At 38.8% G+C, this 16534-nt stretch overlaps 1 protein-coding gene and 3 long non-coding RNA genes across 6 annotated transcripts in view; 3 read left to right on the top strand and 1 right to left on the bottom strand.

The window, feature by feature from the left end:
• LOC113466060 overlaps positions 1–5675 on the top strand; it is a 12385-nt gene extending 6710 nt beyond the window's left edge. The window contains exon 2 of the long non-coding RNA XR_003390590.1: positions 5632–5675. This is a non-coding gene — a long non-coding RNA (uncharacterized LOC113466060). The remainder of the gene's footprint in view (positions 1–5631) is intronic.
• LOC103505942 overlaps positions 1–15232 on the top strand; it is a 34111-nt gene extending 18879 nt beyond the window's left edge. For 2 of the 3 annotated variants that reach the window (XM_017442650.2, XM_026821142.1), the window contains 6 exons: positions 6308–6489; positions 7312–7571; positions 8577–8759; positions 9045–9424; positions 10202–10425; positions 14400–14958. In XM_017442650.2, the coding sequence (XP_017298139.1) occupies positions 6308–6489; positions 7312–7571; positions 8577–8759; positions 9045–9424; positions 10202–10425; positions 14400–14727 (1557 nt within the window). In that variant the 3' untranslated portion in view covers positions 14728–14958. Of the gene's footprint in view, positions 1–6307; positions 6490–7311; positions 7572–8576; positions 8760–9044; positions 9425–10201; positions 10426–14399; positions 14959–15030 lie in introns of those variants that run through there. The other variant, XM_008470322.3, reaches the window with a different exon arrangement.
• A 293-nt stretch (positions 15233–15525) lies between these two features.
• Positions 15526–15917, bottom strand: LOC113466059. The gene is made up of 2 exons (XR_003390589.1): positions 15789–15917; positions 15526–15645 (listed from the first exon to the last, which is right to left on the bottom strand). It is a non-coding gene; the product is annotated as an uncharacterized LOC113466059 (long non-coding RNA).
• Positions 15571–16136, top strand: LOC113466058. The gene is made up of 2 exons (XR_003390588.1): positions 15571–15639; positions 15783–16136. It is a non-coding gene; the product is annotated as an uncharacterized LOC113466058 (long non-coding RNA).
• Positions 16137–16534: the final 398 nt, after the last annotated feature.

Genomic DNA, 16534 nt, shown 5'->3' with positions numbered 1-16534 from the left:
CACACGTTAAGAGCGTCTGACAGACCTGGGTCGCAAGCTTTTTACGTCACACGTTAAGAGCGTCTGACAGACCTGGGTCGCAAACTTTTTACGCCACACGTTAAGAGCGTCTGAGAGACCTGGGTCGCAAACTTTTTACGCCACACGTTAAGAGCGTCTGTCAGACCGCGGTCCGTCAGACGGTCTGAGCGTGAGTAGCAGTCATTATGGTGATATATACTTACAATCTCAGTGGAAAATCATCCACTCAAAACTTTGAACTCACTCAGTTCTCCTTCAATTATTTGCGTCAGCAAAATGTACCTATATTAAACAGCATACACAGCTCTTTTATAGACATGGTAACAAAATAAGCACGTTATCTTAAGTAGAACTGAAAATGTGCAAAATTTGATGATAAAAGAAATCACTTTTATCTGACAGAGTTAAAATGTGAGAAAATTTGATAATTTCTACCTGGAAAAATGTTGTCTAGACCTGGGTCGCAAGCTTTTTACGTCACACGTTAAGAGCGTCTGACAGACCTGGGTCGCAAGCTTTTTACGTCACACGTTAAAAGCGTCTGACAGACCTGAAAACTTTGAACTCACTCAGTTCTCCTTCAATTATTTGCGTCAGCAAAATGTACCTATATTATACAGCATACACAGCTCTTTTATAGACATGGTAACAAAATAAGCACGTTATCTCAAGTAGAACTGAAAATGTGCAAAATTTGATGATAAAAGAAATCGCTTTTATCTGACAGAGTTAAAATGTGAGAAATTTTGATAATTCCTACCTGGAAAAACGTTGTCTGATACAAGTGCCTAATACAGTGTATGAATTGGGTATCTTTGTAACCTCAGACTCTTAGTAATGGTAACAAAATAAGCACGTTATCTCAAGTAGAACTGAAAATGTGCAAAATTTGATGATAAAAGAAATCGCTTTTATCTGACAGAGTTGAAATGTGAGAAATTTTGATAATTCCTACCTGGAAAAACGTTGTCTGATACAAGTGCCTAATACAGTGCATGAATTGGGTATCTTTGTAACCTCAGACTCTTGGTAACTCAGACTCTTAGTATCTCAGACTCTTAGCTATCTGAAGAATATACGTACGTAGATTTAGATTAGCCTACCAGAAACTCCGAGTTTGAAGCCGGATTTACCTATTTCTAGTTGTCATCCCTATTTCCCAATCATAATTGAGTTAAAAGACTTCTCCTAAATCTCTCAAGTACCTACCTAGATAGGCAGTAATTGAACAATGAATAATTTTTCTTGTAAGATTCTATGATTGACAATCTTTGCCCGAAAATTAAGGTACTTACTTCTCAGTTATATCCGAAAGTATCAATCCAATGGACCTTCACAAAGTTACCGAGTCTTCCATCAAGTTTGAAGTAACAATTCCTTGCTTATATTTTCTTCAATGAAGGGTATGGACTACTATGAACACCCTGTTGTCTGCTATTTCATACCCACGCGCTTGATATTTTATGAGACATAGTATGTCTATTTCCCAATCATAATTGAGTTAAAAGACTTCTCCTAAATCTCTCAAGTACCTACCTAGATTGGCAGTAATTGAACAATGAATAATAACTAATAACTTTTCTTGTAAGATTCCATGATTGACAATCTTTGCCCGAAAATTAAGGTACCTATTACTTCTCAGTTATATCCGAAAGTATCAATCCAATGGACCTTCACAAAGTTACCGAGTCTTCCATCAAGTTTAAAGTAACAATAAAATTCCTTGCTTATGTTTTTTTCAATGAAGGGTGTGAACCACTATGAACACCCTGTTGTCTGCTATTTAATACCCACGCGCTTGATATTTTATGAGAGACATAGTATGAGGCATTTCTCAAGTGTCTCTCTTGATAACAGTAATAACGTCTCAATAAAATCAAACATGAAGAATCTAGAATAGACATTATAGGATTATAGTTGAAATTAAAATATAAATTCAGTTTAAATCAATAATAATGTACCCATTATCCAGCGGCGAAAGCACGTTGACGAGGGAACTACATTCGGACAAAAGTGAAGATGAGAATGTAGCTGAGGAAATCGGAGTGAGTTGAGAAATAATAGGGAAACTTTGATGAGAAGACTATTTCTTAAATAACCCCTCCATCGAAAGCGGGAAAACGGTTCCAAGATCTATTAAAGTTCCAAGGTCAAAGCGTTTACCATTACACCACTGCGGTTGGTGACAAGAGATCAATAAAGTTGATTAGAAGAAAATATACCTTGTTAATTTTCGTGAAATAGTTTTTTTTTTAATCCTTTAAATCACTACATGAGTTATACAACGAAACCAGACCAAATCACTAAAAAAAAAAATAAATAAAATAATACATATAACAGCAAATAATTACGCGATAACAGTGTCGATAACATAATCTAGACATTTATATACAGGATGCACACTATGCACAGGGCTCAGGGATTATTGAAGTGTGGATCATTTTGTGTCAGTAATTTTGAAAAAGCAAATGGAGGGAATGGCTATTTTTGGATAGTATGGGCCATTGGGCCATACTGCATGGCATGAAAGTTTGAGTTTGTTTTATGTTTATAAAGGCTTTGTAATAACTGTTGAGGTTTTTAGTGACGAGTTCCAATTTCAGTTAGGACCGCCAGCTTAGTTAGCTTGGTTGGTAGCGCGTCTGCCTTGTAAGCGCTAGGCCGCGGGTTCGATTCCCGCCCTGGGCGGATTTTATCCTGGAACTTCTCGTTCTCGGAACGGCTGGCACAGTTCCATCTGTCAAACCTTTTTAAATCATTAACATTTTGCTACAGGAGGTAACGTTCATTTGACTTACGCCGAAGAAATCAGACGCAAACAGTTGAAGAAGATGAGGAAAAATCACCATGCTGATGATACTAGACATGATTTTCCTGAGAAAGCCAAAGTTCCAAACCAAACATCGTCAGAAATGTTTGACGAAATTCTCAGCAAGTTGAAAAAGATGGGCGATAAAGGTGAGTTGAATGACGTCATACTAATACAAGATTTTTTTTCCATGACCATAATATGTCAAAAATGCGGTACATGAATATCATTTACCTACATTTTAATAACAAATAACTTATGGCTTTGACACCTGGTACCTCTGTGCCTGGCATGCTCCATTTGTCAGCGGTTTAGGTTTCCCTTGCCCTTGGGATCAATATTTGATTATTTCTAGTACCTAATCTTAAAACTTTAAAAATCAATCCTTTTATTTATTTTTTCCTAATTCCATGTTTTTTTTACCATGTTTACAGGCTCTACCTGATAGTGTATGTGCTCATCAGGTAGACCTGACAAGCGGACCTGATCAGGCGTACCTGTCAGCTTTACATGATAGTTAGTGGTCGACCTAAGCTAATCCAACTACAAATTAATGAGAACACTAAACCAGCCTAGATCAGTGACAAGCTATCCGCCTCCTTACGTTAACCTCACCCAGCATTAATATTAATAGTGCATTCAATATGCTATTGGACCTGACAGGCGGACCTTTTCAGCCATACCTGTCACTGTCATGGCTACCTGATAGTGTGTCTGCTCATCAGGTAGACCTGACAAGCGGAGCTGATCAGGCGTACCTGTCAGCTTTACATGATAGTGAGTGGCCGACCTAAGCTAATCCAACTAGAAATTAATGAGAACACTAAACCAGCCAAATCAGTGACAAGCTATCCGCCTCCTTACGTTAACCTCACCCAGCATTAATATTAATAGTGCATTCAAGATGCTATTGGATAAAGAACGAATACATTACTTTCACTCTTATAGGATAAGAAGAGTCAAAAATGAAAATGAACAAAAAGGTTTCATTTTCTAACAAATAGGAGTATCAAGATAGACACAAACATTTTAATAAAACACAAGATGGACAGCAAGATTGTAACAATAGGCTACATCCGATGCCGGCCGACCATAAACACCCGGAATAAAACACTTCATCATAACTTGTTCTACGTATGTCACGAAACTACATTCTACAGGGTGATTACAAATTTTAATTATTACCTATTATTATTTTTTTCTGAAGAAAATACCATGAACCCGTGCTGTTTCCTCCTCAATCAACAAAAACTTCCGCTTACACAAACTCCAGCTATTAAAAGTATTAAAAATGAAGTTTTACAGGGAGAAAACAGCTCAATTTTTATTGTGCTTGTGAGAGAATTGGTATAGCAAGTAAATAATATTACAAACAATTTCAATGGACTGAAGAGTGCCTTTACCGCTTTACCCCAACAGTAGGCTTTTACTACTGTCAATTTTTTCAAACAATGGTGAGTACAAAATTTTGTACCTTGGCTGGAATTGAAACATGTCTTCCTGATTTAATAGGCGAGCGTCTTGACCACTACGCCACCGAGGCAGACCCAAAACTTTGGACTCTATCCTTGACACTATTAATAAAGATCTCCCTTTAATACGGAATGCTTCTTCTGTCTAGACGCCAGGACCTAGGTAATAAATAGGTAATGATACTATCAGTTGGTACGAATGATGAGCCAAGAGAAGTGTCACCCCCTATATATCTTTTATAAGAGAGTGTTTTCATATTTCACGATCGTGACACTTCATTAATATCAATGATGGCATCAATTTAGCATTTAACGTAAAATGTTCACTTCCCTTTACAATGCCTCCTTAGAGTGTGCGTAAAACTATCATTTTGTTTACATTCATAATCCTGTCCGCTTTGGAATGATAACGTGTTTTCAAAGAAGAATCAAACAGGGATTTACATTGGCAAATAGCTTACGAGAAATGTTACTAGAGGAAATTTAGGTCTCTGGTAGAATTTTTGTAGAAAATAAAAAAATAAAAAAATGTCAGCCCAAAATCAATCACCGCAGCTAAGGCTGATTGAGAGACTGATGAAAAACGCCGACCCCGTCTGAACACGGGAAAAAGGCATGAACAAAAAGGTTTCATTTTCTAACAAATAGGAGTATCAAGATAGACACAAACATTTTAATAAAACACAAGATGGACAGCAAGATTCCAAGATTGTAATAATAGGCTATATCCGATGCCGGCCGACCATAAACACCCGGAATAAAACACTTCATCATAACTTGTTCTACGTATGTCACGAAACTACATTCTACAGGGTGATTACAAATTTTAATTATTACCTATTATTATTTTTTCTAAAGAAAATGCCATGAACCTGAGCTGTTTCCTCTTCAGTCGACAAAAACTCCAGCTATTAAAAATGAAGTTTTACTGGGAGAAAACAGCTCCATTTTTATTGTGCTTGTGAGAGAATTGGTATAGCAAGTAAATAATATTACAAACAATTTCAATGGACTGAAGAGTGCCTTTACCCCAACAGTAGGCTTTTACTATTGTCAATTTTTTCAAACAATGTTGAGTACAAAATTTTGTACCTTGACTGGGATTGAAACATGTCCTCCTGATTTAACAGGCGAGCGTCTTGACCACTACGCCACCGAGGCAGACCCAAAACTTTGGACTCTATCCTCGACACTATTAATAAAGATCTCCCTTTAATACGGGATGCTTCTTCTGTCTAGACGCCAGGACCTAGGTAATAAATAGGTAATGGTACTATCAGTTGGTACGAATGATTTTTTTTTTTTTTTTTTTTTTTTTTTGTGCCTCAGTTATAATGTAACTTTTCCTACATTTGCTCCATCAAACACGTAAATAGAATAATTTATTTTTGATTGTCTTTGTCTTCTTGAACTTTAAGAAATGTAAATTCAAAATGACGAACCGTACGTTGAACAAGAAATATTTTGGTAAGTTAATTATTCAGACGTTGAATTTAAGTAGTTTCATGTATTTTAAAAAATTTAGCGAATGATGGATGCCTCGGTAACTTTGTGAAAAATATTAACCCTCCAGCGGTTGAATTTAAGTAGTTTCATGTATTTTAAAAAAATTAGCGAATGATGGATGCCTCGGTAACTTTGTGAAAAATATTAACCCTCCAGCCTCAAGGGGAGAAACAAACCATTTTCTAGTCCTCTTTTCGGCTGTAAGAGCACCCATTTTAAGACTTAAGTATTGAGTTAAAGACATCTTATCAAATTAAAACCAGCTCCTCGAGGTATTAATGACCTCACGAGACTGAGTGCATCCTCAAATAGCCATCAGCACGTGATGTCCTAGTTAGAAGGTCACGCGTCCAGGTATCAACTAGTACGCTGAATTTCGGATCTGAAGGTTGTTGGATCGAGACCCAGATCAAGTCATAAAATATTATTCAGTGGGAAACTTTGTTTTTTTTTTTCTGAATTCCTTCGTTTCTAATTTGTTTTCTGGTATTATTTCCAGAGACAAATCGTTCGAGCCAACGTTACATTCAACGCTTACCTCCTGCCTGACAGTCCAGACACCAAACCTGATCCTGTTCATATTGCTATGACCCGGAAACTAGTGCTGTCCAATGATATGAAAGAATATTGGGGCTTCTATCTGTTGAAAGGATCAATTGTGACGGTGTCCTCTTGTGTGAGGTGAGTCTTATGAAAGAATATTGGGGCTTCTATCTGTTGAAAGGATCAATTGTGACGGTGTCCTCTTGTGTGAGGTGAGTCCTGGTTTGAGAGAGGAAACTGTAACTGCTAAGGTCTCATCCGGCAATGGAAATCGCGGCCTAGCCTAGCGCTTACAAGGCAGACGCGCTACCAACAAAGCTAACTAGGCTGGTTTCGCTAATGTGAACGTTCTTATGCTTATCGGGGCTTCTATCTGTTGAAAGGATCAATTGTGACGGTGTCCTCTTGTGTGAGGTGAGTCCTGGTTTGAGAGAGGGAACTGTAACTGCTCATCCTCCCGAAATTGAAGAGAGAAAGAAGAAAAACAGGATAGGAGAAAGCCAGCCGTTCTGAGAACGAACATTATCCGTTCAGGATAAAGTCCGCCTCGGGCGGCAATGGAAATCGCGGCCTAGCGCTTACAAGGCAGACGCGCTACCAACAAAGCTAACTAGGCTGGTTTCACTAATGTGAACGTTCTTATGCTTATCTGTATTCTTCGAATAGAACTTTTATAGTTCGAATGCTACCCTCAATGTGCATTAACGTACAGTCAAATTATCGTGCATACTTGGGCCAAATAGGCAGACGCGCTACCAACAAAGCTAACTAGGCTGGTTTCACTAATGTGAACGTTCTTATGCTTATCTGTATTCTTCGAATAGAACTTGTATAGTTCGAATGCTACCCTCAATGTGCATTAACGTACAGTCAAATTATCGTGCATACTTGGGCCAAAGAAAGAAAGTGACATCATTATCCATCTTTGTGTATCTTTATCAATCTTGATTTATCTTTCAGGTGGCCCGGCGCGTCTATGGTGATGATCAAGGGTCACAAACACCTCAAGGAATGCGCCTACCTGGGAGACAACTCCTCGGAGGAGAAGAGTGAACAGTTTGATGAACAAGAGTCAGACAATGTTGAGGATGCTAACAAACCTGCCACCATGGTCAAAATGCAACAGGACGTGGTGGTGTCTACTAAAAATGTGACGCTCAATGATAGCAGAGAGTATAATGAAGACGTGAGCATATCCAAACTGCCACTCACAATCAAAGGTATTATTATTATGTTAAGGCTGTATCTTCTTGATCCCTTGTCTACCGCGTCCATTTTTGTTTAAGACTACTGTACTGACCACAAAAACAATCGAAGGTAATTCACCCTTCAGACTAGCAGAGAGTATAATGAAGACGTGAGCATATCCAAACTGCCACTCACAATCAAAGGTATTATTATTATGTTAAGGCTGTATCTTCTTGTCTTGTCTTGATCCCTTGTGTACCGCGTCCATTTTTGTTTAAGACTACTGTACTGACCACAAAAACAATCGAAGGTAATTCACCCTTCAGACCTGGGCCAGCCATTCACTATCTGGTAGAGCTAACGACAGGTACACCTCATCAGGTCTACCGCGCTCATCAGATATCAGGTAGACCTGACAGACGGATCTTTTTAGCCGTACCTGTCAGGTCTACCTGATAGTGTGTGTGCTCATCAGGTGTCAGGTATACCTGATCAGGTCCATAGGCTAGTCTTGTGGTTCGGATCAGAGTCCTATGTGAAAAAACAAAAAGTCAATTAATCAATGATTTTTTTCTCGGAAAATACTAGCAGCAAATAATTACGCGATAACAGTGTCGATAACATAATCCAGACATTTATATACAGGATGCACAGGGCTCAGGGACCTCAGGGATTATTGAAGTGTGGATCATTTTGTGTCAGTAATTTTGAAAAAGCAAATGGAGGGAATGGCCATTTTTGGATAGTATGGGCCATTGGGCCATACTGCATGGCATGAAAGTTTGAGTTTGTTTTATGTTTATAAAGGCCTTGTAATAACTGTTGAGGTTTTTAGTGACGAGTTCCAATTTCAGTTAGGACCGCCAGCTTAGTTAGCTTGGTTGGTAGCGCGTCTGCCTTGTAAGCGCTAGGCCGCGGGTTCGATTCCCGCCCTGGGCGGATTTTATCCTGGAACTTCTCGTTCTCGGAACGGCTGGCACAGTTCTATCTGTCAAACCTTTTTAAATCAGTTAGACCCGATTAACATTTTGCTACAGGAGGAAACGTTCATTTGACTTACGCCGAAGAAATCAGACGCAAACAGTTGAAGAAGATGAGGAAAAATCACCATGCTGATGATACTAGACATGATTTTCCTGAGAAAGCCAAAGTTCCAAAGCAAACATCGTCAGAAATGTTTGACGAAATTCTCAGCAAGTTGAAAAAGATGGGCGATAAAGGTGAGTTGAATGACGTCATACTAATACAAGATTTTTTTTCCATGACCATAATATGTCAAAAATGCGGTACATGAATATCATTTACCTACATTTTAATAACAAATAACTTATGGCTTTGACACCTGGTACCTATGTGCCTGGCATGCTCCATTTGTCAGTGGTTTAGGTTTTCCTTGCCCTTGGGATCAATATTTGATTATTTCTAGTACCTAATCTTAAAACTTTAAAAATCAATCCTTTTATTTATTTTTTCCTAATTCCATGTTTTTTTTACCATGTTTACAGGCACAAAAATGTTGGAACAGTTGAACAACGAATTGAGCAACAAAACCAAAGATCAGAACGTGGAAATCGCGAAAATGCAGAAGAAGTTGGAGAAAATACTCAAACCCAGCAGTGCAAATTCTAAAGCGAAACCTCTCACAGTGCCAGCCACCAACGGAACAGAGACTGAAAAAGAACAAAGTGAAAGAAAGGACGAACGTGTGGATATAGTAAAAGATAAAGCAGAGGGAGTAGACGGTGATAGCAGGAATGATGAGACGAAGCAGAGATATTATAGGAGCAGGAAGAAGAGATTTCGAAGCCAGGAAGAGATAGACAGAATGACGAGGGAACTACATTCGGACAAAAGTGAAGATGAGAATGTAGCTGAGGAAATCGGAGTGAGTTGAGAAATAATAGGGAAACTTTGATGAGAAGACTATTTCTTTAAATAAACCCCTCCATTCGAAAGCTGGGAAACGGTTCCAAGATCTATTAAAGTTCCCAGGTCAAAGCGTTTACCATTACACCACTGCGGTTGGTGACAAGAGATCAATATAAAGATTGATTAGAAGAAAATATACCTTGTTAATTTTGTTGAAATTAGGACCAGGGCGAGTAGCACTACGCAGGCCGCCGGGGCAGTTTCAAAGGCGCGGGGCCCAGTTCGAACTACGACAGTATGCCTAGGAGGATCTACACTTCCTGTACCCTCATAAATCGAGTTGTATCATATTTCTACGTCTACCAGTTTTGATTAAATGTAAATATATGCCTTTCATTCTTTATACATATCGAAAGTTTTGAAATCGAGTGTTGAGAAGCAACCCCTTCGGTTCGGAGGTCTTGAGCCAAGCCCTCTAGCCTGGATGGCACCTCTTGGTATCCTCTTAATGGAATAATAATCATAATATCTAGTGTAAGTCCTCAAAGCGCGGGGCCCGTGGCAGTCTGCCATTCTGCCTTATGGGTAATCCGGCCCTGAATAGGACTAAAAAGTAAAACTAAATGTCTTATTTACAATGACCATACACAGAACTACATATTTGAAAGGACATCTGTAAGACCTCAGTAGTTTTTCGAATTTCTCGGTCTCCCAGAAAATTACTCCTTCTGATGTAACCATCAAAGATTAACTAACTAAACTTAAATAAGGAATCATTTCATGTATTTTCCAGGTGCCTCTAAAAATAGACGACATAGCGTACATACGAGGCAGAGTGAATGAAACCTCCCCCAACGATAGCTCCAATAGTGAATTCTGGTCTTCGTTCTCGAGTAGTGAAGAAAGACTGATGGAGTGCGAGGGACTCCTGTTGAATCTGCCATTGACACCTCATAGACATTGCGAGCCTGGTTATCCTCATGATACTGTGCTTGAGAGTAACACCGTCAGCTACAAGTAAGTGCTCCAAACTTAGATCCTATTTCTCGTCTTTGTAAGTTTTTTTTTTTTTTTAAGAGGTTTGACAGAGGGAACTGTAACTGCTATCGAATCGAAGAGAGAAGGAAGACCGGATAGGAGAAAGCCAGCCGTTCCGAGAACGAACATTATCCCATCGGGATAAAATCCCCCCCGGGCGGGAATCGAACCCGCGGCCTAGCGCTTACAAGGCAGACGCACTACCAACTAAGCTAACTAGGCTGGCTTTGTAAGTTTTAACTGTGAAAGTTTCAGCTTTTCAGCAATAAAATTACGGACAAAATATAAATTCGGGAGAATGACCTAATGGCCAAGTTCCCGACATTTGAAAACAACAACAAACAAATAATATAAATTTAACATTTAGAAAGAAATGTTGAAGTCCATAAGTATTCGGCACGGACCTAATAGTAGGTGCATCTGGTACATTTAATATTAATTTATCGATCGTTACATACCCCATCCTCCCTTACAAAGGATGGGCAACCCACTCGAATTACTTATCTAAGAAATAAAATACGAAAAAGTATGGTGCATCAGACTACTTTTTAACACTTCCTTCTAACATGCTGATAGATTCTGACGTGACTTTGTTCAGATTCTTCTTTACATTCTTCTAAGAGGAAGTACAGGCTCTGATTTGGCTGCTTCGGTAAGGTTCTATGCTTTTATGTAAGGTGCTATGTATAATATCTCTTAGTAGCGCTGTTGCGCTGTCAAACTGTTTTGACTTGGCGGGGCGGAACGCTGCCGCGCACCTTAATACTTTCATATAAGGTGCTATCAGCTATGCTTTCATATAGGTAGGTACCTAAATAATGTGCAAATGAAAAAAATTTTAATGAATTTATTACGAGCGCTGCCGCGCACCTTAATACTTTCATATAAGGTGCTATCAGCTATGCTTTCATATAGGTAGGTACCTAAATAATGTGCAAATGACAAAATTTTAATGAATGTATTACTGTATCCCTTTGAGGAGAAGGTACGTGGAATTTCACATTTCACACAGATTCCACTCCAAGTCGAAAGCTCGTATGAACTCGAACTTTATTAGAGGGTAGAGTGGACACTTGGGCATATACATAGATACCGTTCAGTGTGTCTTGGTCTACTCTGAACTTCTCTAACGATCACAATGTTAACAGACCCTCCATTTATATTGCAGTGTATACTTCAATGTTGCAAAGCCCTTAAGCTTCGTTTACAACCCCTTTACGAAAAAAATCCTAAAGGGGCGTGGAAAGATATCATTGCTGAAGCTGCAGCCCAATCTATCGATCTACAAGTCACCAAAAGGTAACTGTCAGATGATAATTTAAAACCAAAAGGTACTTTAGGGAGAAAGAAGGATATTCTTAAATGGGTACTGAAGAGTAACCCGCCTACTAACATGAACTTCACCCATCCTGAGGGGGGCCGGAAAAAGTCAGAGCCACACAATGGTCTGATACATTCAACGTGCTATCGCCGCTGACTTAGAATGCTTTGATTTCCTTTTACTTTCCTTATCCTCTAGGGGTGAAATTTTCGACGGCCAGTTTTTAGTGCCAGAACGTTTTGAGGTCCCTAGAGCCTAAATCCAAAGTTTCAGCCATTGGTCATTTCTTGTTTACAGTGTTACTCCATCTCAGAATCCAGACCTGACCAAGGCTTACATGGTCCTAACGTCGGCTATCACCGAGGTTGAAGTAGACATACTAACTGGTCAGCACCAAGTATCCAGAGTAGATATCCTACAGGACGCAGGCATAAGTCTGAACCCTGATATTGATGTGGGACAGATACAAGGTGCTTTCATTATGCTAGCTGCCAGCCTGCCAAAACACAAAGAGACCAACCTGACAATAGTAAAGAAGTTAAGATTAATTTTATTCGATTCAAACGGCTTGACGATTTTCAGGGCGCTGTCGATGACAATGGCGTAATTCAAACTCTGAATTCTGCCATCAACGTGGATGAAGGTGCTTCTATGAATGAAAGCAGTGTCGAGGTGATGGCATTAGGACTCAGACAGACATGTCCGTATGATTCTTCAACGTTTAACATTGTGCTTAATTCTGTCCTCACAGACACACCGACTACCACTTGGGTTCGATCACCGGGTAAGACCTTTCCTTCTTCTTCTTTTAAATAAGCATTTATCTATTTATTAGTGTGCCAAAATTAAATTATAATGTTCTATAGGTACCCATTTAATTTTAAGTTGATTTAATATGTAGGTCATATTGGTCATATTCATAGTTGGCTTGGGGTTTTCTTCCATGTCTACCAAAAGTCGAGAGGATTGGAACACATCACATGCCTTCAGGCACACCCCATTTGTCAAGGGTCTAGGTTTCTCTTGCCCTTGGGATCAATCAACAAGGTAATTTGAAGGTAGTTGAAGTACTGTACTAATTGAAATGAAAGCTTTAATTAATAGTAATTGTTGTATTTTACTTGTTTTTTAAGGCGCCACTGAAATTGCCGCATATTTGGAACATATTATGGAACACATTGCAATGGTATTGAAAAAGGATTCGTCCGAGGTTCGAATAGCCAATTATAGTCTGCCCCAGGCAACTTCTCTACTCAAACAAGTCAAATCTTCCAGCAACTATGATGAGCGATCTAAGGCCATCGAAACATTTAACAAGGTAGGTACTACTGATGGAATTCGCCTTTCCAGTCAATTTTTTTACCTTAGGTGTAAGGGCAAACAGCCCTGAAGGATGGGTTAAGGTTCTACGAATCTATTATCTTCATCTACCAGATTTCCACTCACAGCTTCCTATTTTACAGGAAAACCGTTGGCGAAAGAAAGGCCTGAGTTCGGCAGTGACAATATTCCCCATTGGCTTCTTCGATGTTGCCTACGCCATCTTGTCTGTTTTCAAGAAAGACGGCACGGTGGCCATTTCAACAAGTGGCATAGAAATAGGCCAAGGTCTTCATACGAAGGTGGCACAGGCGTGTGCCTATGAGTTGAATATCCCCATTGATTTGATTTGCCTGAAGCCAAGCTTGAGTCACATTTTCCCCAACAGTATCGGCACAGGAGGAAGTACAGGCTCTGATTTGGCTGCTTCGGTAAGGTTCTATGCTTTTATGTAAGGTGCTATGTATAATATCTCTTAGTAGCGCTGTCAAACTGTTTTGACTTGGCGGGGCGGAGCGCTGCCGCGCACCTTAATACTTTCATATAAGGTGCTATCAGCTATGTTTTCATATAGGTAGGTACCTAAATAATGTGCAAATGACAAAATTTTAATGAATGTATTACTGTATCCCTTTAAGGAGAAGGTACGTGGAATTTCACATTTCACACAGATTCCACTCCAAGTCGAAAGCTCGTATGAACTCGAACTTTATTAGAGGGTAGAGTGGACACTTGGGCATACGATTCGGGAGAATGACCTAATGGCCAAGTTCCCGACATTTGAAAACAACAACAAACAAATAATATAAATTTAACATTTAGAAAGAAATGCTGAAGTCCATAAGTATTCGGCACGGACCTAATAGTAGGTGCATCTGGTACATTTAATATTTTTTTATCGATCGTTACATACCCAATCCTCCCTTACAAAGGATGGGCAACCCACTCGAATTACTTATCTAAGAAATAAAATTAGAAAAAGTATGGTGCATCAGACTACTTTTTAACACTTTCTTCTAACATGCTGATAGATTCTGACGTGACTTTGTTAAGATTCTTCTTTACATTCTTCTAAAATATTATTTTATCGATCGTTACATACCCCATCCTCCCTTACAAAGGATGGGCAACCCACTCGAATTACTTATCTAAGAAATAAAATACAAAAAATTATGGTGCTTCAGACTATTTTTTAACACTTTCTTCTAACATGCTGATAGATTCTGACGTGACTTTGTTAAGATTCTTCTTTACATTCTTCTAAGTTCTTTTCGTTCTGTACTTCTAAGTTGTTTTTCTTCTGTACTTTCAGGATTCCGAGTAATGGCTACTACTTCTTCATCTACAACAGCGAGAACGAGGTGCAGACCAATTACTTGAAAATCAAATTCCAGCTGGAGAAGATCATCTACAATGTCACCAATGCGGAGGCTTCCTGTACAAATGAAACCGACCAGTGTTCTCTTCCACTCAGCTTCTTCTCGGAACAGAAGGTGGTTCTGGAGTTACCGTACAATCAGAATGAGTCCACGCTAAATGATGAATTCCTGGTCATCTCAACATGTGAACCCAGGACTTCGCTATATCTTCTGTGTGTGGTGGCTGTGCCTGTGTTCATTGTCATGTTTGCGTTCCAGTAATTCCTGTTAAAACAGACAAATGGAGAGAGATTGCCAACCAATCCCCGGATTGAAGGAATAGATAGATAATTCCTGTTCTGTATGAAACCTTGACCAAGGGGTGCCAGAAAATTATCTGGTTCTGGACACTATAGGTATTTTTGCATCAGCCTCTCTCTATATTTTTTTTTGTAAACATTAATGCCACTTACATCAACTCTTGTTTATTTTTAGTATCCGCACATATGAGCAAACTGTAATCTTATAAAAAAGACACTGTACTGTACAACAAAGACACTGTTGTTGAAGTCGTCATTTCCCGAGATTGCCAACCAATCCCCGGATTGAAGGAATAGATAGATAATTCCTGTTCTGTATGAAACCTTGACCAAGGGGTGCCAGAAAATTAACTGGTTCTGGACACTATAGGTATTTTTGCATCAGCCTCTCTCTATCTTTTTTTTTTAACATTAATGCCACTTACATCAACTCTTGTTTATTTTTATTATCCGCACATATGAGCAAACACTGTACTGTACAACTGTACAACAAAGACACTGTTGTTGAAGTCGTCATTTCCCACCGTTCTGAGAACGAACATTATCCGTTCAGGATAAAGTCCGCCTCGGGCGGCAATGGAAATCGCGGCCTAGTGCTTACAAGGCAGACGCGCTACCAACAAAGCTAACTAGGCTGGTTTTATTTGGGAATTTCTTATGCTTATCTGTATCCTTCGAATAGAACCTTTATAGTTCGAATGCTACCCTCAATGTGCATTAACGTACAGTCAAATTATCGTGCATACTTGAGCCAAAGAAACCTTTTCCCGTGTTCAGACGGGGTCGGCGTTTTTCGTCAGCCTCTCAATCAGCCCTAACTAGGGTGATTGCTTTGGGCAAAAAACATGCCTGAAATGGCCATAATTTAAAGTAGGTTTACCTAATGATTAAGATGAGGTTGTGATACGCAGTGAATAATAAACACAATACGTGTGTTATCGGAACAAACCCAACGTCATCCCTATTATTTTATCCCTCTTTGCTTTACGTTTAGAAGGGGATTGCCGTTTAAAGTAGGTTTACCTAATGATTAAGATGAGGTTGTGATACGCAGTGAATAATAAACACAATACGTGTGTTATCGGAACAAACCAAATGTCATCCCTATTATTATCCCTCTTTGCTTTACGTTTAGAAGGGGATTGCCGTTCTTTTATTACTTGTTTTCAATGTCTAGGTGGGTCTATATGACTGCGACAAGTCTTTTTTGGGAAAACCAAAAATCAGTATTATTTTAAGTTCACTTTTTTTCCATGTCTTTTTACTATATTCTTTTTTGAAGTTTAGTTTAAACCATCAAAGCATCGAAATTACATTTACATAATTAAATTTATGTAATGGTCAACATTTTAGGTAAGATATTCTGGTAGAATTTTACCCATTTTAAATGTAAAATTAATTATTGAGAAAGTACTAGAGTGGTGGTTGTGATTAATGGAGTGATATATTATTTTTGTAGATTTAAAATTTCATTCAGAGTGTTTTGCTTTTAATGTGCACCATTGGAAAAAGACAGTTTTTAGAGCCTCAAAAGTCGCCTGGTCACTCTTGAGTACGTTGTCATCTAACTGACAAATCGATGTAGTCATTTTTAATACTATCCAAACCACTGTTAAGGATTTGGGTTGGAGACTCGGCGAGACTTTTGAGGCTCTAAAAAAAATTTACATGCAGTTTACCTATGTTTCACTTTAAAAGTGAACAGTTTGTATGCTTATATTATTACGTTATGATTAGACAGCTTGTCTATTCATAAATTATTTTGTTAA

Source organism: Diaphorina citri, unplaced genomic scaffold (genome assembly GCF_000475195.1).
Source record: "Diaphorina citri unplaced genomic scaffold, Diaci psyllid genome assembly version 1.1 scaffold205, whole genome shotgun sequence".
Taxonomy (NCBI): Eukaryota; Metazoa; Arthropoda; class Insecta; order Hemiptera; family Psyllidae; genus Diaphorina; species Diaphorina citri.
The sequence above is the reverse complement of the archived record's forward strand: the minus strand, read 5'-3'. Positions and strand labels throughout refer to the sequence as shown.